This window comes from Electrona antarctica (genome assembly GCF_951216825.1).
Source record: "Electrona antarctica genome assembly, chromosome: 6".
NCBI lineage: Eukaryota > Metazoa > Chordata > Actinopteri > Myctophiformes > Myctophidae > Electrona > Electrona antarctica.
In genome coordinates, this window is record NC_136811.1 from 24,560,014 (window position 1) to 24,582,603 (window position 22,590).

At 44.1% G+C, this 22,590-nt stretch overlaps 2 protein-coding genes across 2 annotated transcripts in view; one reads left to right on the forward strand and one right to left on the reverse strand.

Moving 5' to 3' along the window:
• LOC306925498 (aromatic-L-amino-acid decarboxylase-like) overlaps positions 1-2,247 on the forward strand; it is a 51,464-nt gene extending 49,217 nt beyond the window's left edge. Inside the window, exons 14-15 of the mRNA XM_079504353.1 lie at positions 1,003-1,104; positions 1,385-2,247. Coding sequence (XP_079360479.1) covers positions 1,003-1,104; positions 1,385-1,570 — 288 coding nt within the window. The 3' untranslated portion in view covers positions 1,571-2,247. The remainder of the gene's footprint in view (positions 1-1,002; positions 1,105-1,384) is intronic.
• Positions 1-22,590, reverse strand: part of LOC306925010 (aromatic-L-amino-acid decarboxylase-like) — a gene marked incomplete at both ends in the record, with an annotated part of 123,623 nt that overhangs the window by 75,392 nt on the left and 25,641 nt on the right. Inside the window, 6 exons of the mRNA XM_079503689.1 lie at positions 9,634-9,732; positions 10,653-10,672; positions 11,531-11,607; positions 13,896-13,963; positions 21,442-21,536; positions 21,721-21,787. Of these exons, the coding sequence (XP_079359815.1) occupies positions 9,634-9,732; positions 10,653-10,672; positions 11,531-11,607; positions 13,896-13,963; positions 21,442-21,536; positions 21,721-21,787 (426 nt within the window). The remainder of the gene's footprint in view (positions 1-9,633; positions 9,733-10,652; positions 10,673-11,530; positions 11,608-13,895; positions 13,964-21,441; positions 21,537-21,720; positions 21,788-22,590) is intronic.

Here is a 22,590-nt window from a genome sequence, read left to right on the forward strand (position 1 = left end):
TGATGACCAACACGTCATCTTTGACACATTCTAATTGCCAAATGATTAACCAGGAAGCATACATTAAAGTAGGAAAAAGGACACAATAAATGAATGTAAGTTCATTATAATAGCTCACAAAACCTGTGTGGTGATGAATAATTGGCTGGGAATGAGGAAGCAAAGCAGTTGTTGTTGGCCAATGTTTGGCTTCATTAGGAAACAATTGGCATTGGATATGTGTGTAATAACATCTAACTACGTACACGTGCGTGTGCGCGCGCACACACACACACACACACGCGCACACCTTGAATAACAACATGCCTCCTTTGTATAACTGTACAGTAATTTCAAGCAGTGATGTGTATGGTTAGAAACTCAGCATGCATCCTATTATGTGTCACTTAAATCTGGGATAATAATTGGATAAATTCTACCATAGGGAACTTTGATCTCATGATGTAATTTAAACAATATTCAAGAGGACCACAAATTCATTTTCTGAACTGTTCTCTTTTTGACCATTATCATTTCATGGTTATTAGACACACATTCTATTTTCAGAAGTTCTGTCTAATTTGTAGAATTAGTCACACCATATCAGAGCACAATGTCGCCATCTAGTGAATATACAAGTAAAATACAACCTTCAAATCTGTTACTGATATTGTTTACATTGAATATCAGATCAATTCTCACTTAAATGCCATGATACAAAAGACGTTCTTTACTTCTATTTAACAAACTACAGTACACTATCATGATTATTCTGCATAATTATATATATATATAATTATATATATATATATATATATATATATATATATATATATATATACTGGTTTCTTAAAGGCAGTAGGTTCTGTTATAGCCTACCTTTCTGTCGTTTAAGCATCACACATTCTATTTCATTTTACAACTACTGTATTGTAAGTATAAATCATGCCTAATTTATGGTCTATATCATGCAACAAAGTATAAATCAGACTTGAGGCTTAGCTTGTTTTGTTCCGTTTACAGCAAGTGGGCCTGGCCAAAGAGATTGAGAGCTTAGTGAGATCAGACAAGAGGTTTGAGATTTGTGCAGAGGTCGTCATGGGACTTGTCTGTTTCAGGCTAAAGGTAAGACCACGTAACACATTTTCATAACTTTATTTTTTACCCTATAGTGAGTTTAAGTTTTTAATTATATTGTGCATTTTCTCCTGCCCTGGGCTTGTTTGCATATAAAGTATTACAGATACTGCCAATTCCTTGCTGGATTTTTCTAAATGAGTGTGAAGTTCAATTTCCCCAAATCATTTTGTCATCCATTACTACAATTCAGTATGTGTAGACAATATTCTTTCAACGTCCCTTTATCTTATTACCTCCTGTCTCATCCTGCCATCACTCCTCTTAGGGCTCCAATGAGCTGACGGAGGCTTTGTTGAAGAAGATCAAGCATGCCAAGCGGATCCACCTGGTACCATGCGAGCTATCCGGCCGCTTTGTCCTGCGCTTTGCCATCTGTGCCCGCACCACGGAGTCACACCATATCAAAGAGGCATGGCAGCACATTACAATGCTGACCTCTGACCTTCTATAGGAGCTTCTTCCCTGTCACAAAAGTCAGGGGAAGAGTTGCCTTGATGTCACTGACCAATGGCCGGAGGAAAGAAGTAGCTGCTCTGAGCCGTAAATTTGGACCAAAGTTAGGATAGGGAATATAATTTGAATGTCACAGATAAAAGATGTCAAAAAAACGTGACACATAATATTTAATATACCAGTTCTTAGAATGACACGTCCGTATCCTATGCTTGGCTACCCCCTAGTACCCCAGTTGCTGCCTCCTGCCATTTTATTTTGTTCCTACACAGTAAAATCAAAATCCTGTGTAGGAAACAAGTGTGATGCATTGCACAGTATGTTTTATGTATAGGTTTTAATGTAGGTTTTATGTATCTTACAGTTGCACCCCATTGTATTCCGACTTAAATCAAAGCAACGCCTACAGTAAAAGCTAGTGTTCATTTAAGTTGTTGGACAAATGGAACCCTAAAAAAACAACCTATAAAACATACTACTATGCATCATACTTCTATAAAACCAAGTGATATCAGTTCCAAATGTCTATCTACAATAGCTGCCACATTTTGCCTTTCTGAACTCTGCTCTCACCTCACACTGCTGCACTCCTGTCTGTGCAGGCTTTATTGTACTGTACACATGGCGTCTTTGTCTGTTGGTGATAATAATCTGATTCTACAGGTATCTGTGAGACTTCACTGAATGTATTGCACTTTGTAGTGTGAGTAAATCTAAACTTGTATTAATTTCCGTCAGTAAATGTATGTGAGTAAGATTGAACTATCTTTTATATGTAGCTACCATGTGTCTGAGTGAGGGACTACCAGAGGGATCTGGTTTGGTTATACAAAGACTTGTGGAGGATTTGAAAATAGTATTGTTTCTGTTTTTGGCGTTTTTCATTCTATTAAAAATATTGTTTGTTTAAAAATCTGACCCGTCTGAAGTGAATGGTACTGTACTGTACTGTACTGTACTGTACTGTACTGTACTGTACTGTACTGTACTGTACTGTACTGTACAAGCCCTCGTCCCTGGCCTGGGTGTGTGTGTGTGTGTGTGTGTGTGTGTGTGTGTGTGTGTGTGTGTGTGTGTGTATTAGGCTGCGCAACAGTGACACTTGGTGGTGAACAAACGCTATAACGCTATTTCCGTGCTCGGACACAGCCAGGGACACACATTGCTGGTGGTTAGCACCACTCAAAAAAGAAAACGTGATCGTGTGTGTCTTATATTTTCAGGCCTGTTGAGAACTCTAGTTTTTGCCGGCTGCCGGCGCGGCTGCACTAATAACTTTGGGGCAGGCCCGTCTAGATTTTAAATGGACAGATATCAGTCAAAAGGCAGACATCGAAGAGGAAGGAAGGATGGATGGGGAAGGATCAACATATGGAATGTCAGAACAGGTCAGCTCCATATATGGAGATCTAAGCGTTTGATATTTGAGGTCAGATGTAGTTGCTGGCCAATATTGATGACATCAGGGATCTCCATATATGGGCTTAATATTGATGACATCAGGGATCTCCATATATGGGCTTAATATTGATGACATCATGGATCTCCTTCCCTGGTGATGTCACGTGGTGATGTCATGACCATTATGGTCATGCCTGGGGGTGACTGACTGACTGACTGACGGGAAATGCACGATTTCATAGTAAATGCGACCTTTGGTCTCAAATTCGCAATAATAAGTGTGATTTTAATGTTTATGGACAATGTAAAGAAGCCTCTGGCTTTCCTCCTATGTACAGCTTTTAGTGTGTGTATGAATGAATGGACAGTTTGGAGTGTTTGTGTAAACACAAACATTGCGTAAACACAAACATTGAAGATGAATGTGAGGACACGAATTCTCATTGGTCGGAATCAGATGATGTATTATGATGTATGATGCCTCTTACTTCACATGGGTGTGATTTTATTTGTTAACAATCCATTTGGCTTTTTGATGCACAGAATCAAGTAGGCCTACACAGCTCACTGTGTTAAGATGCCCTCCACATGATCCAGAGGTCCTGAGTGCAAATCCTACACATAGTGGGAATTGTGAACACTCTTCAGTTATTTATACTATACTCAATATACTCACTATGCTCACTATATACTCACTATACTCACTATATACTCACTATACTCACTATACACTGACTATACTCACTATGCTCACTATACACTCACTATGCTCACTATACACTGACTATACTCACTATGCTCACTATATACTCACTATATACTCACTATGCTCACTATATACTCACTATACTCACTATATACTCATTATACACTGACTATACTCACTATGCTCACTATGCTCACTATACACTGACTATACTCACTATGCTCACTATATACTCACTATGCTCACTATATACTCACTATGCTCACTATATACTCACTATATACTCACTATACTCACTATGCTCACTATATACTCACTATATACTCACTATGCTCACTATACTCACTATATACTCACTACTGTATATACTCACTATGCTTACTATACTCACTATACACTGAATATATACTCTCTATGCTCACTATATACTCACTATGCTCAATATACTCACTATAACCCATGGTAAATTGCAAAAAATGTCAGTGATTAGTTGCCGATTCGATTAATCGATTACTAAATTAGTTGACAACTAATTGAATAACCGATTCGATTACGATTAATCGATTAATCGTTGCAGCCCTATTGGCATGGTGCCGTGTCTGCCTTTGAGAGAAACCGAAAAGAAGAAAAAGAAAGAACTGGAAAGCAGCACAATAGTCAGGGAATATTATCAGTATAATGTCAAATCTGGGAATACATTTCTTACCATGAATTTTCTTCACCAAAGGTGTCTACTAACATATCCCACATTGGTTTCTATTCAACCACCCTAGGGGAATCTTTGACAGCTGCTGAAAGTTGGGTTACGGTGCAACCATTATAAGGCAAAATGTTCTAAATTTCATTATGCTTCAAGTAGCATGTGACGTGTCAAACTAGGGTTTTCATGATTCTGAATCCATTCCAAGCATTAGTTTTGCACGAAAAACACTCCTTGGGCTAAAAACGGCCATAGCCGTCATCACAAATATGATGAGGTCAACACATTTGGGCATATTTGGGCAAAATTTTCATGTCAATGGCCCCCAAAAATATATGTAATTGGCCGCCGAAAGTAATGTATAACATAATGCTTAAAACCCCAAAAGGGGTTCTCGTACAGAATGGGTTAAAGCATAATGAAATTTAGAACATTTTGCCTTATAATGCTTGTATGGTACCCCAACTTTCAGCAGCTGTCGAAAATTGGGATATGTTAGTAGACACGTTTACAAACACATTGGTGAAGAAAATTCTTGGTAAGAAATGTATTCCCAGATTGTATTAATATCCCCTGACTACAAGCACAAACAACAGAGCACTCGTTTCCCTGCAGCGGTTGTGGCCTCATGTATGAGCAACCTGCTACAAATTGTCTACCGGGTGTGCGGAAGTCTTCTCTCCATGAGCAACAGAGGGTAAAATCAAGTTTGGGTCTTCTTCCTGGCAAAAATAGCTCACAAGAACATCTGAAGAGATCCAACTTACAAGCATACATCTGGAAACAGTGTCTTCAGCTGACGTGCAGACGTGCGCGTAATGAAATCCAGACAGTTCATTAAAGGTATATATTTTTTTAATACAGAGAGAATTGAATCACATATCGTACAGGATGAAATGTTTTTTTTTGTGGCTTTCGCCTTTATTTTATATTTTTTATGGAGGGACAGACTGGGATTAGGCTGGGATCGGGAATCGAACCCGCAGCACACTGCCAGACTGGATTGCCAGCCAAGGTGCCTGGACCACTGAGCCATATTGTATAACATTTTGAATTTAAAAAAGCTTGACATTTGGGCGAGTAGGCCTACTATGACGTCAAAGTTGTGCCGAGAAACACCTATATATATAAAAGCCAAAAACACTCGTCATTTCATTAAGCTATAAATCGATCAAATCTTAAACCTTTAAAAAAAATTAAATTGACATGTCTCTGTGACATCACTGTGAGATGCTATCAAGCTAAAATAAATTGCGATGGCCTTTTCTCTTTTCAGGGACAAAAAAGGCAATATCTCTGTAAAGGAGCGACCCCCAAGGGGTCCATGGATGGAGGACCCCCAAGGTGTCCATGGATGGAGGACCCCCAAGGGGTCCATGGATGAAAAGGAGCGACCCCCAAGGGGTCCATGGATGAAAAGGAGCGACCCCCAAGGGGTCCACGGATGCGGGTCTGAGAGCCGCCCTGCAGTCATGGGACTCTCCTCGGGCGAACGGGGCCAAAAATCACTCCCCGGCGCCTAAAAGCGCAAAAACGATGGCGGGACACTGTCCGACCTACAACTAGTCGCGACTAATCAGCAACTAGTCGAGACCATTAGCAACTAGTCGAGATCTGGTCGCAACTAGTAAGCAAATAGTTGCGACTAGAAACAAGTAGTCGCTTCAAGTAGTTACATTTTCTTTAAAGTAGCACAAACAATATTTTTAATAGAATGAAAAACACCAAAAAATAATGCTTTATTTTCAAATCCTCCACAAATCTTTGTATATCCAAACCAGATACATTTTATAATCTCTCCCAAACATTCAGTTCTTAATTTATAATCCCTCACTCAGACATGCAGCTACATATAAAAGCTAGTTCTTACTCACATACATTTACTGACGGAAATGAATACAAGATTAGATTTACTCACACATACAAAGAGCAATACATTCAGTGAAGTCTCAGAGATTAACTCACAGATACCCCGCGGGACCTCCAGCCCGCGCATCACTAGTAGATTATTATTGTTGTTGTTGTTGTTGAAAATGTGATATTTTGAACTGATCACTTGGTTTTATAGTATGCATAGTAGATATGTTTTATAGGTTGTTTGTAGGGTTCCATTTGTCCAACAACTTAAATGAACACTAGCTTTTGCCTTTTACTGTAGGCTTTTCTTTAATTTAAGTCAGAAAACACAATGGGGTGCAACTGAAAGCTACATAAAACCTACATTAAAACCTACATATAACATACTGTGCAATGCATCACACAGGATTTCGATTTTCGATCGAAATCCTGATTTTCGATGTACGATTTTTCGATGTATGAGTAAAATAAAATGGAGTCAGCATGGGATAGGGCAAGCACGGATGTGTCATTCTAGGAACTGGTATATTAAATAATATGCTTCACTTTTTTTGGACATCTTTTATCTGCAACATTAAAATGATATTCCCTATCCTAACTTACAGCTCAGAGCAGCTATTTATTTCCTCCGGCCATTGGTCAGTGAGTTATCCCTGTTGTTTCAGGTCAGAGGTCAGCGTTGTAATGTGCTGCCATGCCTCTTGGATATGGTGTGACTCTGTGGTGCGGGCACAGATGGCGAAGCGCAAGACAAAGTGGCCGGATAGCTGGCATGGTACCAGGTGGATCCGCTTGGCATGATTGATCTTCTTCAACAAAGCCTCCGTCAGCTTATTTGAGCCCTTAGAGGAGCGATGGCAGGATGAGACAGGAGGTAATAAGATAAAAGGATGTTGAAAGAATATTTTCTACACATACTGTACTGTAGTAATGGATGACAAAATGATTTAGGAAATCCAACTTCACACTCATTTAGAAACATCTAGCAAGGCATTTGGCAGTATCTGTAATACTGTAGGCCTATGCAAACGAGCTCAGGGCAAGGGCAAGGTCAAAAGTCTTATTAGTGAAAAAAACTCTAAAAGTTATGAAAATTGGTTTTACCTTCAGCCTGAAACAGACAAGTCCCATGACGACCTCTGCACAAATCTCAAACCTCTTGTCTGATCTCACTAAGCTCTCAAACTCTTTGGCCAGGCCCACATGCTGTAAGCAGAACAAAACAAGCTAAGTCTCAAGCCTGATTTATACTTTGTTGCATGATATAGACCATAAATTAGGCACGATTTATACATTGTCAATTATTATTCAAATACAATACAGTAGTTACATGTAATAGTATAGTGTAATAGTTATGTTTAATGCTTAAACCACGGAAAGGTAGGCTATACAAATGATACGTAGCTTGCAGAGTTAGTTCAGTCAGATATACTCGAGGGACTGACCAATCAGCTGACCAATTGAGCAGAGTTTTCCTTCCTCTGAATATGCGTTCCTGGTGTTGTTATGCACTGTTTGCTCCCACCACCACCCCAGCACCACCGGTGGGCTCTGCTATTCCTGTTCCCCATGGGGGTGTTGTTATTGTATGTCTATCTCCCTGCTCTTAATGGTTAATGATGGTCGTATAATTGTGCCGAGCAGAGAGAAAAATGTAGCAGAGCCGAACGGCAAGATACAATATCATATGCACACTTGTATTCGCATTCTATAATAAATATTTGTTCAAACTATTTGTGAGTTATCTGACTGAAATGTTATGCTACTGTAACTGATTGTATGCTACAAGTTACATAGTAGGACCTAAGAAACCAGTATATACATATCATATTATATTATTATGCAGAATAATCATGATAGTATGCTGTAGTTGCTTAAATAGAAGTAAGAACGTCTTTTGTATCATGGCATTTAAGTGAGAGTTGATCTGATATTCAATGTAAACAATATCAGTATTAACAGATTTGAAGGTTGTATTTTCCTTTTATATTCACTAGATGGCAACATTGTGCTCTGATATGGTGTGACTCATTCTACAAATTAGACAGGACTTCTAAAATGTATAGAATGTGTGTCTAATAACCATGAAACGATAATGGTCAAAAAGAGAACAGTTCAGAAAATGTCTTTGTGGTCCTCTTGAATATTGTTTAAATGACATCATGAGATCAAAGTTCCCTATGGTAGAATTCATCCAATTATTATCCCAAATCTCACTGACACATACATATAGGGTGCATGCTGCACTGCTTGGAATTAGCCTACTTTAGTTTTACAAAGGAGGCATGTTGATATTCAAGGTGTGTGTGTGTGTGTGTGTGTGTGTGTGTGTGTGTGTGTGTGTGTGTGTGTGTGTGTGTGTGTGTGGGTGTGTGTGTGTGTGTGTGTGTGTGTGTGTGTGTGTGTGTGTGTGTGTGTGTGTGTGTGTGTGTGTGCGCGTGTGTGTGCATGTGTGCGTGTGTGTGTGTGTGCATGCGTGCGTGCGTGCACGTGTGTGTGTGTGTGTGGGCAGACATTATTACATACACATCCAATGCCAATTGTTTCCTAATGAAGCCAAACATTGGCCAACAACTTAGAGAACAGAACACTGCTTTGCTTCCTCATTCCCAGCCAATTATTCATCACCGCACAGGTTTCATGAGCTATTATAATGGACTTACATTCATTTATTGTGTCCTTTTTCCTACTTTACTGTATGCTGCCTTGTTATTTAATCATTAGGCAATTAGAATGTGTTGAAGATGGCGTCTTGGTCATCAAATGCCTCATTTTACTGCCTCCTTGACCTTGGCATGCTGCTGTCCAGACTGCTGGACCTAAAGGTCAGCACTACGTTCAGGTTTAAAGTACTAAAACAATGGTTATCAACCCACTGGAGGGTTGGGCATGTGCACTGTATGTTGCTACGAACTGATGCTTAATTTAATTTACAACAGAGCAGACACAGAACAGGCTCTTGTAAGAAAGAGGAATGGAAAGGATTGAAGGGTGAAGAAATGGAAGACACATGAAAAGTGGACAGTATATATAGTCCCATATGATTGACAGATGATGTGTGTGAAGGCAGAGTGGGGTTTGGGGGTAAGGCAAAGGGCAGGGTTCCGAAGAAAGAGTGACATTTACACGAGAGAGGCAATACAGAACAGATATATCAGTTTGACAGGAGAAAGATTGGAAGAGAGAGAGAAGAAGGCGGCCAGTAAAACAGAGGCACACACATTTTCTCCCGAGTAACCAAAATGTCATCTTAACCTAATGTCGTGGACTAAACCGGAGGACACTCCGCCTGTTGCAATTGCTTATAACACAGCAATGGAATTACAGATACCTTTGGAAAAACATATGGCATTATATATTAGAGGAGAGAGAGTAAAGAGCTGAATTGGTATCCCACCTTTCGGATGTAATCCTGCAAGCCTGTGAGTCCATACATGCGGAAGACAAACCACATCTTTAATGAACGAAACCTTCTACTCAATGGAATCTGCCAATGCTGTGTGAGAGGAGAGGAAAGGAGACGCAAAGTCAGTCTCTTATGGCCAGCCATATTTTCTATTTGTATAAAGTATTATATATTTTGTATTTGGTTAATTTTGGTATATTTTGTGATGAGTTGGATTATGTTGTTATTATTTGTGGCTTGTATTTTATTGTTTTCCTCTTGTGCTCCTAATTAAGGTGCAGAATGTTGCTGTGAATGCTGTGAGAATGGTGGAGAGTTGGGTGTGATGCTGAAAGATGGTGTGAGTGTGAAGTGTAGTGGACGATTGAAAGCAGGTAGCGTTGCAAATTTGTCATTTTTTTTGCAAAAAGGGTGAAGTGTCCCTTTAAGTGTGCCTGCACCCGCTGCTCTGATAGCTCTGGGGAATGGCAGCCAGAAAGCAGCCGAGAATCAAGCACTCTGTCCCCCACCAAACGATGTAGCTTTCAGTCCTTTTGCATTTAGTTATATTGTGTCTTAAGTTTGGTCCTCAGTCATTTCTCTTTGCTTAATTCATCTTTGTAAAACCGTAGGGGCCGTAGGGGTGAATGGTCATTTATTTGTTTGGGTAATTTGTTTAACCAAATACTGTGTATTTTTGTCTCCTGTGTATCTTTATTAGGTAGTAGGTAAGTAGGTTCACTATAGTCTTTTTGTTGTTTCTTTCTGCCTAAAAATGTCAGGTTAGGGATTTAGTATAGGATTTATTGTAAACCTTCACCCTGGAGTGACTGAGTCAACCTTATGTGACAACCTCATGATAAAACTGCTGCTACTGAGATCATAAAACATTTCAGTTTTTACTTCAGTTGTCGTTCTTCCGTATTTAGGCCTATGTTACTACTTAGACAAATGGTCATAACACAGTCTCAACATATTCTGGCATTAAATGTATTGGAGTAAACTAAATAAATTATTATCATTCCTCTTACCCTATAATCTGTGATCACACCTGTGAAGAGAGAGATAAGGATTTAGTCACACATGCAAAGCTTAAATAAATATTCATATCCATCATAGATCAATCAACAATTAAATCTGTCCATTTGAGCAATTTTTTTTGTTTTCATCACATACAAAAAAAATACCCCTTCCATTTTTCTGAATATATCATACATTCTCAAACAGTTTTAAATATTGTGGGTGTCATGCAAATTGCTGTGACGTTAGCAGTTGAAACCTGAAATGTGTTTTCTTAGCCATTATGATTGATGTATTGCATGTATTCTGTTTATTTTAGTCTTTGCTTGCTTTATATATTTGCCTGCTCATTATAATGTGAACTTCAATACAATACTTCAATTAATGTATTTGACATGTCACACTCGGTGTAGATTTGATTAACAATATAGGCCTGTATACAGATTATGGTTATGGTTATTAATATCCAATCATCCAACATATGCCATGCCATGCCATGCCAACGGACCTACGGACTGTAGCTTTAAAACTAATTTATCTCAGAATCTGACTTGTCAGTGAGCTTAACTTCAGGTGGCAGGATTGTAAGGTTGACTAAGCTGATGTGATGTGCAGATCCACTGATTAATTATCTGTCTTAACTTTCTGCCCCCCCCCCCCCCCCCACCCATCTCCTTTCTCTCTCTCCAGTTGTACAGTATACTGCTCAGTATACACATGGCGAGTTTAATACAAATAATAGCGCTAAAGACATATACAGTAGTTCATATAAATTATAAGGCATCCTTCATCCATCTATACCCATTCGATCTATTGTTAACAAATTACTAATGATGGGATGTATTAGCTTAGCTTAAATGGTAATGTTAAAAATAATAACACTACATACATGACTCTTGGTTTTCATGTGTGAGGTAGAGGGGGTCCATCTTGAAGGCCCCAATGATGTCAGATCTCCTCTTCACCCTGTGGACAAGAAAACAACAACAACAATACCATTGAAATAATTGTGCCGGCCCGTTTTGCTGCTTAGAGCTTACTTCTCTTCTCTCATTTTACACATTTTGTTCTCTAATTGCTATTGTGGATTTGTATGTGCTATGCTAATAGGTATATGATCTGTCTGGTGTCTGCTTACATTATATTGAGAACGAGCCAGCCTTATCATATACACAGTCAGTAATACTGTGTGATATACTGTATATGGGGGGAGGGGGACAAGTTTTGATTTGCGTTGTAACCGAGTGCCGTGTTTATGTTGGCTTTGTGCTGAGCACTGCCGACAATTCAGGTGGCATATGTATAAGGCATGTCAGAGTAGGACTGCAAATCTGTAATTTTATGAATAGTAAAATTTCAGCTTTCTATCTGAAAGAAACAACTGAACTCTGACTGACTACATTACTTCCATGAAGTCAAATCAGTGGTTTGTTTATAGAATAGTGTATTGTCATTATACAAACAGATACCATGTTATGAATGTGTTATTTTGAATGGCGGGCGAGTTGACAACGTCAGGTTGGGCATACAGTGTCAGGGGGTGCATACTTTTGTTAGACATACTGGGGTGCATACTTAGTTTAGACTAGTCATTGGTTAGACATGGGTTAAGGTTAGGTGCAGCTGCACCCAGACATACTAACAGTCCGACAGGCATTAGTCCGACAACACTGTCGCTCCCGTTTTAACCCGTGGCCGGGTTAAAACTCACCGTGGCTCCAGACATGTGGCAGGTTAAAACTAACCAGTGACTCCCGACATGTGTGGCAGGTTACAACTAACCCGTGGCAGGTTAAAGGTTGGGTTTTGGGTAGGGTGTCGGACTCACGACTGTAGCACTGTCGGAACCCGGTGTCAGTGGGGTGAGTGGCCTTTTATTTATTGAGCTCCTGCCCCCTAAAATGTCTGGGCACGTCTATGGGCTCAAATTGATGGCAATATTATTTTGTATTTGTAAAAAAAAAAAAAAAAAAAAGTGCACTGGTAAAAGAATGTGTACTGTATTCATGAAAACAATTTGTGCACTCGTAATTCATATTTTGCTTTGTGTTTGAACTTGCAAACACAAACAGAAAAAATGGCACAACTAAAGTAGTAGCTCAAGTACAAATTGGTTCTGATGCTCAGATTTTTTCTACGGATGCTCGCTTCCTGGGCTAAGAGCCAATCACGCGAGGCCTTTTCCACTATACGCAATAAAAAAGCTCCATAGGTCTGCATAGCAACCGGGGTTGCCATGTTTGTTAAAACGGGTTTCCTACCTAAGTTTAGGTATACAATATCTTGTATTAAAACAACCAGTCAATAGAGCACCGAAGTCCTGACGTCACTGCCCTCTACTACCAGTAGAGGGCAGTGAGCGCCATGGTTCATGTATCTTTTTATAAGCATTGTACTCTCCATAGGGGGATTTTAGATCGCCTCATATAAGAACTGTGTTTGAAAAATAAACCGAACACCCGGGCCTTTTCACTCATATGGATATGAAGCATCGACTGAAGGTGGAAATGTACAAATATACCCAAAGAGTAACAAAATAAGCGTTAGAAACGAGCCAAACAACCCAGAGACTACGTTTCTGGGTAGGCTGCTTCTGCCCGCAGCCCGTCGCACAACAGAAACTGAACGTTAATTACGTTTATTTTTATTTTATTGATATATAATGTATCGTGGTTAGTACGAGTCGAGTCACCACCAGCTGAGCTTACGTCAACGAGGAATCTCAGGAACGCAATATGTTGACAGCTGGGCGTGACGTATATGCTCAGCGACATTGCATTCATATGTAGTTTCAAGGCTTTTGTGGTCACATTAATTCCATTTTCTCTAGAAACTGGCTGTATCAAATATGAATGGACATCATTAACGACGCACAGCCACTCCCCTGACAGAAACGCCGAGGTGGTCGGTTTATTTTTCAAACACAGTTCTTATATGAAGCGACCTAAAATCGCCGTTTGGGGATCACAATGCAAATAAACAAATACATGAACCTGGAGATTGACGACCTCTACTGAAAGTGACGTCAGACTTCGGAGCTCTATTACAAATTGGCTAATTAATTATTTACAAATACAAAATAATATTGGCATCAATTTGAGCCCATACGGGTCCCTGGCTTCCAGACACAGCATAGCAACCATGTACAATTGTACATAATAAGACCTCCATGAGGTAATATGGTCCTACAAGAGTTTATTTCGAAAGAGAACCAGACATTTTCAAGCTTACTGTGTGATAGGTAGACAACTTACCACATAGTTGAGCAGTCAAAGTTGACTAAAAGCCATTTATGGGCGTTGAAGTTGAAAGAGTCTGCAAACTTCAAAAACAAGACAAAGCAACCAATCATTTATGATGCTCTTCATAACAATAATAAGAAGTCCAGACAAACAAACCTTGGATTAATTATTCAAACGACCAGCATGAGGTAAGTAACGTTAAAGGTTACTTTAGTAACCACGGTTGTATATATAAATTGAACGAAATACCTTTCGTTTATGGGTAGGTTTCCTTCAAAACCTAGCTGCAGAACATTATTTTATGTACTCCCAGGACAGAAAATTCTAGAATTTTCGCTGTCCTGGGCTCTAAGGGTGACGTAGGAAGCCACGCCTATCCCGTATAGATACCTGCGTGGCTACGTCAGCCCTCATTCGGAACTTTTCTTCTGCTTTAGAGAACAGAAGGGCGTTCCACGAAAGGTATTTCGTTCAATTTATATATACAACCGTGGTTACTAAAGTAACCTTTAACGTTGTATTATATAGAAATTTCACGAAATACCTTTCGTTTATGGGACTTTATGAACTCCCGTGACCTGAACTTCCAGTGGGTCCCAGGTAAACCTTTTGGGAGGGGCTCGGACCCTTTTGGGTCCAGAACCTAGTCCTTGTGGAGAGCAGGAGGCAGCGCTATGCTGCCCTGATGCTTTACTGAGCAGCGGCCCCCAAGACCGCGTGCGCTAGCGAGGGCGCTGCCACATCTAGGTTATAGTATGTGGCGAAAGTCGAGGGTGTAGACCAGCTTGCTGCTGTGCAGACTTCCTGAATGGAGACACCCTTGTAGAGTGCCCAGGAAGCTGCCACACCTCTTGTGGAGTGGGCCCTCAGGGCTTGAGGGGAATCCACGCCTTGGCTAGTGTAGGCCAGACGGATGGCTTCCACTATCCAGTTAGAGATAGTGACCTTCGTGACGGGCTTTCCTTTGGTCCTGGCACCCCAGGACACAAAGAGTTGGCTTCCTTGTCTGAAGGGAGCCAGTCTATCCGCGTATATGCGTAAAGCTCTGACTGGGCAGAGGCAATTAAGCCTGCTGTCTTCGTCAGAGGAGAACGGCGGGGGATGGAAAGCCTGTAGGTTCACTGGCACACACACTGAGAGAGCATTTTTGGGAATGAAGGCGGGGTTTGCCTTTAGGGTGACCTTGGTCGACCCCTCATCGAACCTCATGCAGTCTGGAGAGATCGAGAGCGCATGTAGGTCGCTGACCCTTTTTGCTGTCGTGAGTGCGATCAGGAGAGCCACCTTCAGGGTTAGGAGCTTGAGGCTCACGGTTTGTAGTGGTTCAAAGGGTGCTGTAGCCAGAGCCTTTAGAACCAGGGACAAATCCCACGAGGGAACGAGGGATCTGCATGTCCTATGTTCCCTGCGTACACCCTTCATGAATTGTTTTACCAGCGGGTGCTTCCACACCGTCTGGTTATCAAGGCCTGGGTGGCAGGCAGAGATTGCCGCCAAATGGACCTTGACTGAGGAGAGGCCTAGACACCTGTCTAGGAGCTCCTGCAGGAATGACAGGACGTCGATCACTGAGGCCTGGTAGGGGACTGTTTGGTCTGGTCTTCGTGAGCACCAATGCTCGAAGACGCGCCAGGCTGTGTCGTAACGGTCCCTTGTTGACTGGGCTCTGCCTTTCTGAATCGTTTCGATTACGTTCGGAGGTAGACCCACGGCAGTCAACATCACCCTTTGACGGGCCAGACCCATAGGTCTAGGTCCTGGGGGTGAGGGTGGAAGATCTCCCCCCTCGCTTGAGAGAGGAGATCCGCTCGAAGGGGAATTCTCCACGGCTGGTCGTAGAGGAGAGGGGTTATTTCCGACCTCCAGACCCCCCACGACGGGGCTATTAGGAGCACCTTCAGACCCTGAGTCCTCACTCTGTCCAGAGTGGGGCTGATGAGGGATAGCGGGGGAAAGGCGTAGAGAAGGGTTTTGGGCCATTGGTGTGACAGAGCGTCTAGCCCCAACGTTGATGGTCCCCTGATTGCGAAGAAGAGGGGACACTTCGTGTTCTCCTCTGTGGCAAAGAGATCCACCTTGGATTTCCCAAACCTGCTCCAGACCTGGGCCACTGCATGAGGGTGTAGTGACCAGTCTGAGTAGCGGAGAGGTCCTCTGGACAGCAGGTCTGCCCCTGTGTTCAGAAGACCTGGGACGTGACACGCTACTATTGAGAGGACGCGTGTGTTGCACCACAGGATCAGTTTCTGAGCCAGTTGATGAAGACGAGGGGACCTGAGTCCACCTTGTCTGTTGATGTAGCACATGGCCGTGGTGTTGTCTGTCCTGACTAGGACATGGCAACCCAGGATGCGCTGCTCGAAGTGTTTCAGGGCGAGGAAGACTGCCATGAGCTCTAAGTAATTTATGTGAAGGGCACGTAGTGGCCCCAACCATAAACCTCTGGCTGTGAGTCCTTCCATCGTGGCTCCCCAGCCTGTCATGCTGGCGTCTGTAGTTATGACTTTCCTGATCAGAGGCTTTCCCATGGGGACGCCCTCTGAGAGGGTTTTCCTGTCTGACCACCATTGAAGGGCTAGTATGCATTGTGATGTTACTGTTACCTTCTGGTGCCGACGGTGCATTGGTACATGTAGAGAGCCTATCCATCGTTGGAAAGGTCTCATATGTAGCCTTGCTAGGCGGATTAAATAGACCGCAGAGGCCATTAACCCCGCCATCCGGAGGCATGCATGAAAAGGAATCGAGCGTCCCCTTTTGAATGACGTCACGCACTGCAGTGTTGCGTCTATTCTCTCTTGGCTCAGGCGGGCCGTGTAAGAGATTGAGTTCAGTGTTATGCCTATAAAGTCTATTGACTGTGTTGGCATAAGCATGCTCTTCTCGTGGTTTATTATAAACCCAAGCGAGTCGAGGTGGCTGAGCACACGATGTGTGTGCGACAGTGCTTCTCGTGGAGAGTCTGCAAGTAGGATCCAGTCGTCTACGTATGTAGCGAGACGGATCCCTTGCTGTCGGAGCGGAGCGATAGCTGCCGCGGTGCACTTTATGAAGACTCTGGGACTCAGTGACATTCCGAAGGGAAGGACTGTGTACTCGTACACTTTTCCTCTGAACCCGAAGCGCAGAAATTTTCTGTGCGGCGGGTAAATCGGAATGTGGAAATATGCGTCTTGCAGGTCTATCGACGTAAACCAGTCCCCTTCGCGAATTAGGCGTAGGAGGACTGGTGGAGTAAGCATTTTGAATCGCAGCTTTTTTAAGTGACGATTCAATGCCCTCAGGTCTAGAATGGGACGGAGTCCGCCCCCCTTTTTCTTTACCAAGAAATAGCGGGAGTAAAAACCGTTCATTGATTGGTCGAGGGCCACCTCTGTGATGGCGCCTTTCTGCATTAATGAATTGATTTCCTCTTGCAGAATGGCGGCCTTTTGCCCGCTCGCTTCTGAGAAAATAATTTTCCTGGAAGTGGGCGGTTTCGAGGCGAACTGAAGCCTGTATCCTGTCTGAATTGTACGGATTATCCACGGGGAAGCCCCGGATATCCGCCATTGTGACAGATGACGTGACAAAGGGTTCCCTGTGCTTGTCAGCGTGGTGCATGGCCTGCCTAGGGGAAGACTTACTTTGTGTGAAATGTCTCCCTCTAGTGAATTTTTTCGGTATTGAGTTTGGAAAAAATTGGCGTGGAGTTTTTGGACTGTGACAGCTAAAGCTGTCACAGTGTGGGTTATCTTTCCCACTGGGCCTATGCCCTTCAGAGTTGGTTTTATTGTTTTTTGTGTTTTTTGTTTTTTTGTTTTCTTTATTGAACAACGTGGAAAAACATACACATGTGAATTGCACATAACAATTTTGGGGGTCTGTACAACGGTGCTCACAGCACTGTGTACAGGCCCCCTTAAGCGCTTCAGCGCAGGCTCTGAGGTGAGATCTGTGATCCCCACCTCTGGCCTTGAACTCTGAGTGTGGTGGGGAAGATGACCCGGCCCGGGCAGGTCATTTGCGCTTCCCCTGGCCTCGGCCTCTGGGAGCGCTCCTGGCCTTGTAGGGCGGCGGAGAGGTGCGGCGGTCTGCTCTGCCTCGGCCTGCAGGCTGTCGCTGTCTATCTCCGCTCCGGTCCTGGGACCTGGGTTTGTCATCGGTCTTGGCCTTCCAGGGTGCCTTCTTAGCCTTGGGGCGGCCTACCGGGGCGGCCTGGTTGGCCAGCGGTTCGAGCGCCTTCATCGTCTTGGTGGAGGACTCGAGCTGTTGGATGGTCTCTGACATTTTGGCCAGAGCGTCCTTAAACATACTGTCTGGGTGGATATTTCCAGCCACAAACTCTTTCTTTGTCTCCAGGGAGATGGCGCTGGTCTGATCGACCCAACGCCATCTCTCCTGGAGGATGGAACATGCCATTGCCTTGGCGTTGTGGAGAGTGGAGTCCCTCTGGAGGGTGGCCATCTCGTGATTCAAGCGGCGTAACTCGGCCAGGTCTTCTGGCAGTTCCGCTAGCTGGACTTTAATGGACTTCTGTCCCATCTCAATGAGGAGGCTCTTCATGGAACCCTGGAGAAGTGCTCCTGCATTGAGGGCCTTCGCCACGAATGACATGTGTGCATACTGCCACTTGTTCAGTTTTGAGGCTTCCCTCACGCTGCTGGACAGGAGCTGCGGTTCCTTTACGTGGTGATCCACTCTAGGAGCTGCAGGGTTGGCCAGGTAGGCCGCTATAGCCTTGTCCATAGCTGGCATGAAGTCTATGGCGAGGGTTTGTTTATCTGGTATGTCGTTGGGCCCCTTGGCGCTGGCCTTGGGAAAATCCACCTTCAGGAGGGGTTCGTCCCAGGCGTGCATCATGGCCTCCTCGAAGCCCTGTGCCATAGGGAGCTTCTGTCTTCTAGGTGCAGGGGGGGGGGCGGACTCATCAGTCCTGCCTTCCCATGGTAGTACCTTGACAGTTGACTTAGGCCATGTGTGGTTACAACGTGCACTAGCCTTCCTGTATATCTCGTAAATATTGGAGTCATCCATGGGGGGTACAGGAGGCGGGGGGACAGGAGCCCTGGCTTGCTGGTGCTCCTGTATTTCCATGGCATCCAGGTCGTCGAAGGGGCGACGAGTGGTGCTGACGTAGTCCCCGGGGGAGAGGTCATCATGGCCATCTCGCTCGTCCGCGTAGGCCTCGTCCAGGACGTGGTAGTCCTGGAGTTGCTCCTGGAAGGAAGGGAGCTCGTCATCACGAAGCTCCCCTTCCTCCCTGGTAGTCCAATGCTCCCCACCGGGAGACATTGCGCGGTCTGGGGAAGGGTCCAGGCGGTCCACCATATAGCTGGGTGCAACAGCAGGCTGTCTGCGTCTAGCTGTATGTCTGGGCGGGCACTCAATGGTGGCCTGCACGACGTGTTGTCGAGCACGTGGAGCTGGGGAAGAGCGGCGCGGTGCGAAGGTATCCCTTGGCCTCGCGCCATGAGCCTCGTAATCAGTGGCCTCGTGAGCCCTGGTTGCAGAGGCTGAAGTAGCGTACCTGTCTCGGCTAGCGCCGGCAGGTGCTGCTCTTGAAGAAGAGGCTCCGGTTGGGGCTCTGTTGCCCGAGTAGTCGAGCCTCTGTCTCGGGGTAGCTCGTTGTCCCTTTGGCGGGACTTGTATGCGAGCTCGTCGCGGGGGAGGAGTGGGGCTCCTCTCTCGGAGTCCGTGGGCGGCAAAGTTGTCATAATACCTTTGGACACGTCCGAGCCTGTTGTTTAGGACGTCGTCGTCCATTTCCTCACAATGGAGGCAAACGGGACCGATTTCCTCCATGGACTCACGGGTGTGGGTGAGGCCGAGACAATACATGCACTCGTCATGCCCGTCTTTGCCCGACATCGTGTTCCCGCATCCCCAGGTGGAGCACGTCTTTTGTTTGGGGCCTTCTTGACAGTCGGCGGGCACCGGCTGTCGTCGATGGCGTCTTTCCCCGGGCTGGGTCTCCCTCGTCAGCGACATGGTTGCTTGTAGAGAGAGGAGTCCGGGTGCTTAACAGCCACAGGTTTATCTTCCTCGTGGCGTGTAATAGTAGACCACAGGCGTATCTGCCTAGTAGCGCTAAGCTAACTATCGATAGCTTTAAGCTAACAAACGCTAGCTTTAGCGAGAGAGAAAAAGAGGCGCGAGCTGTTTTTTCGACAAGCTAGCGTAGCAACAAGTTGCCTAGAACTCACTTGTGTCGAAGTTCGGCTTTTTTTTCTCGAGAAGTATCCTTCTGTTTGCTTCGAGAGTGTGCCAGAGATCTCACGGTCCTAAAGAATTAATCTCTCGGCCGAGTTTGCGAGATATATTACCCTGCACACACTGGAATGTTAAAGTTCGTTCTCGCAGCTTAGCAGAAGAAAAGTTGAATGAGGGCTGACGTAGCCACGCAGGTATCTATACGGGATAGGCGTGGCTTCCTACGTCACCCTTAGAGCCCAGGACAGCGAAAATTCTAGAATTTTCTGTCCTGGGAGTACATAAAATAATGTTCTGCAGCTAGGTTTTGAAGGAAACCTACCCATAAACGAAAGGTATTTCGTGAAATTTCTATATAATACAACTAGAGTTCTTCATAGTTCACACCCAGGCAGCGGGTGTTATAGTGGATGTGTGATTTCTTCATCGTGTCGCTTTCCCATCAAAGTAGCCTCACACTAACTTTGTGATCAATCAAAATCAACCGTGGCATTTCTTAATTTGCTTATTTTATTTGTAAAAAGCAACACTGTATTAAGACATGGCAGTAAAATATGGGTGCAAAATGGAAATGCGAGGCCTGCGAGGCTCGCAAGGCGCGAGGCTCGCAAGGCGCGAGGCCTGCGAGGCTCGCAAGGTGCGAGGCAAGGCGCAAGGCCTCGCAGAGTCGCGAGGCTCGCAAGACGCGAGGCCTGCGAGGCTCGCAAGGCGCGAGGCCTCATAGAGTCGCGAGACACGAGGCCCGCGAGGCTCGCAAGGCGCGAGGCAAGGCACAAGGCCTCGCAGAGTGGCGAGGCCTCGCAAGACGCGAGGCCTGCGAGGCCTGCAAGGCTTGCAAGGCGCGAGGCAAGGCGCAAGGCGTGAGGCCTGCGAGGCTCGCAAGGCGTGAGGCCAGAGCTCTGGCTCTCACAAGACATAGCAGACTCCCCTAAATCCACCCTAGGACTCAGTTGGCGCTGCCAAACCGACAGGCTGCAAGCACCAACCCATAGAGTATGGCATCCCAACGATGCAGAACATCTAAATTGGCTAAGAACTTAGCCAGTCAATTCGACCACTTGAGCCAAGATGCAAGACCTGCATGGGACGGCAGATCAGAGCAGCAGCTGCCTGTACTGCTGAAGATTACCGCAATGCAGAGATCCTCATACTCAAGCGAGTCCAGCTTGAGATCTTCCCAGATGAAATGTGGTTCCTGAAATCGTCTGCACCATTCCGGACTAGAAAGGGTGTTTGCAGAGATGCGTAGAAGAGGTAAAGATAAATTCTAAGAAGTCCATATATATTTATTTTGTGGATCACTAATATCATGTACTATTACTGTATGTAGCCTACTTTCTCCAGAATGATTTTTGCATTTTCTCACCTCAACACCGTTCAGTAAATGTCTGAATTCAGGACAGATGAATGCACTCCCAGCGTATGCTGCATCAATATGCATCCAGATTGTCTCTGAATTACCTGGAATAGATAAAGGACAGCCCAGTTAATTAAGGAACAATAGTAAAATGTTGCTAAGAACCTAAGAACCTTTTCCCCTCTAGTACAGAAGCAGACATTGGTACAATACGGTAATATTGTATTATTACAATATTTTTCACATGCTTTCATTCTGTCTGTAGCTTTCTGTAAATTCTATACTCACATATGGGCCCAAGTTCAGTGATGTGATCAAAAGCACATGAATTAGTTGTGCCGAGACATGCACAGAACTGAAAAATAAAAACATATTAATCAGGAAATCCTTTGTCACTCATTGTCACCTTCAAAAAGAAGGTATTTTGCCTTTTTCTTTCAAATGTTCTCTTTTCTACTAAATGTACTGTTACTTTATTCAATGGTTATCTAATCCATGTCTATTCACTTATAGAACAATTCTTTTTTCAGGATAGAAACTTATGAAATAAAGAACAATGTCAATGTTAATTCATTGTTTGGTGATAATTAGGTGATGTAATGATGATGTAAAACAAACTGTGTCAAAACAAACATTAATTTCTCTTCATTGTCAATGCGGTTTTTAAAACAAACACCCTTCCACCCTAAAACAAGATCATCAGGTATCCTCCTGCCACACTAATAGCCAGCGCAACACCCCATCCTTTGTCCGCCTTCTCCTACCAAACCACACCGTTTGCACACATCTCACCATGCACAACACCAACAGCATGCCTGTCCAGACATCACGCACTACTTTGCATCCATGCAACTGTCATATTTATAGTACAATACCCATTTCTATGAAAGAACACATTCTTGCGCAAGACCACCAGCCTGTTTGCTGTGACGTCAAAATCGTCACCACTTTGCCGAGTTACACCAACCCCGTTCACTTCATGGGGCCAGTCCAATGGCGCATTGTAGTCTACGGCCTTCACAGTGACACACGCGCTACATGAACCACGCGACCGGGATGATTTCCAACCCCTCAATGTCCAACCTCGCTGCCTCTGCTCCACACGGTACACCAGCTCATCTAGCGGATTCGACCGTTATCACCCGACACAAACAATAT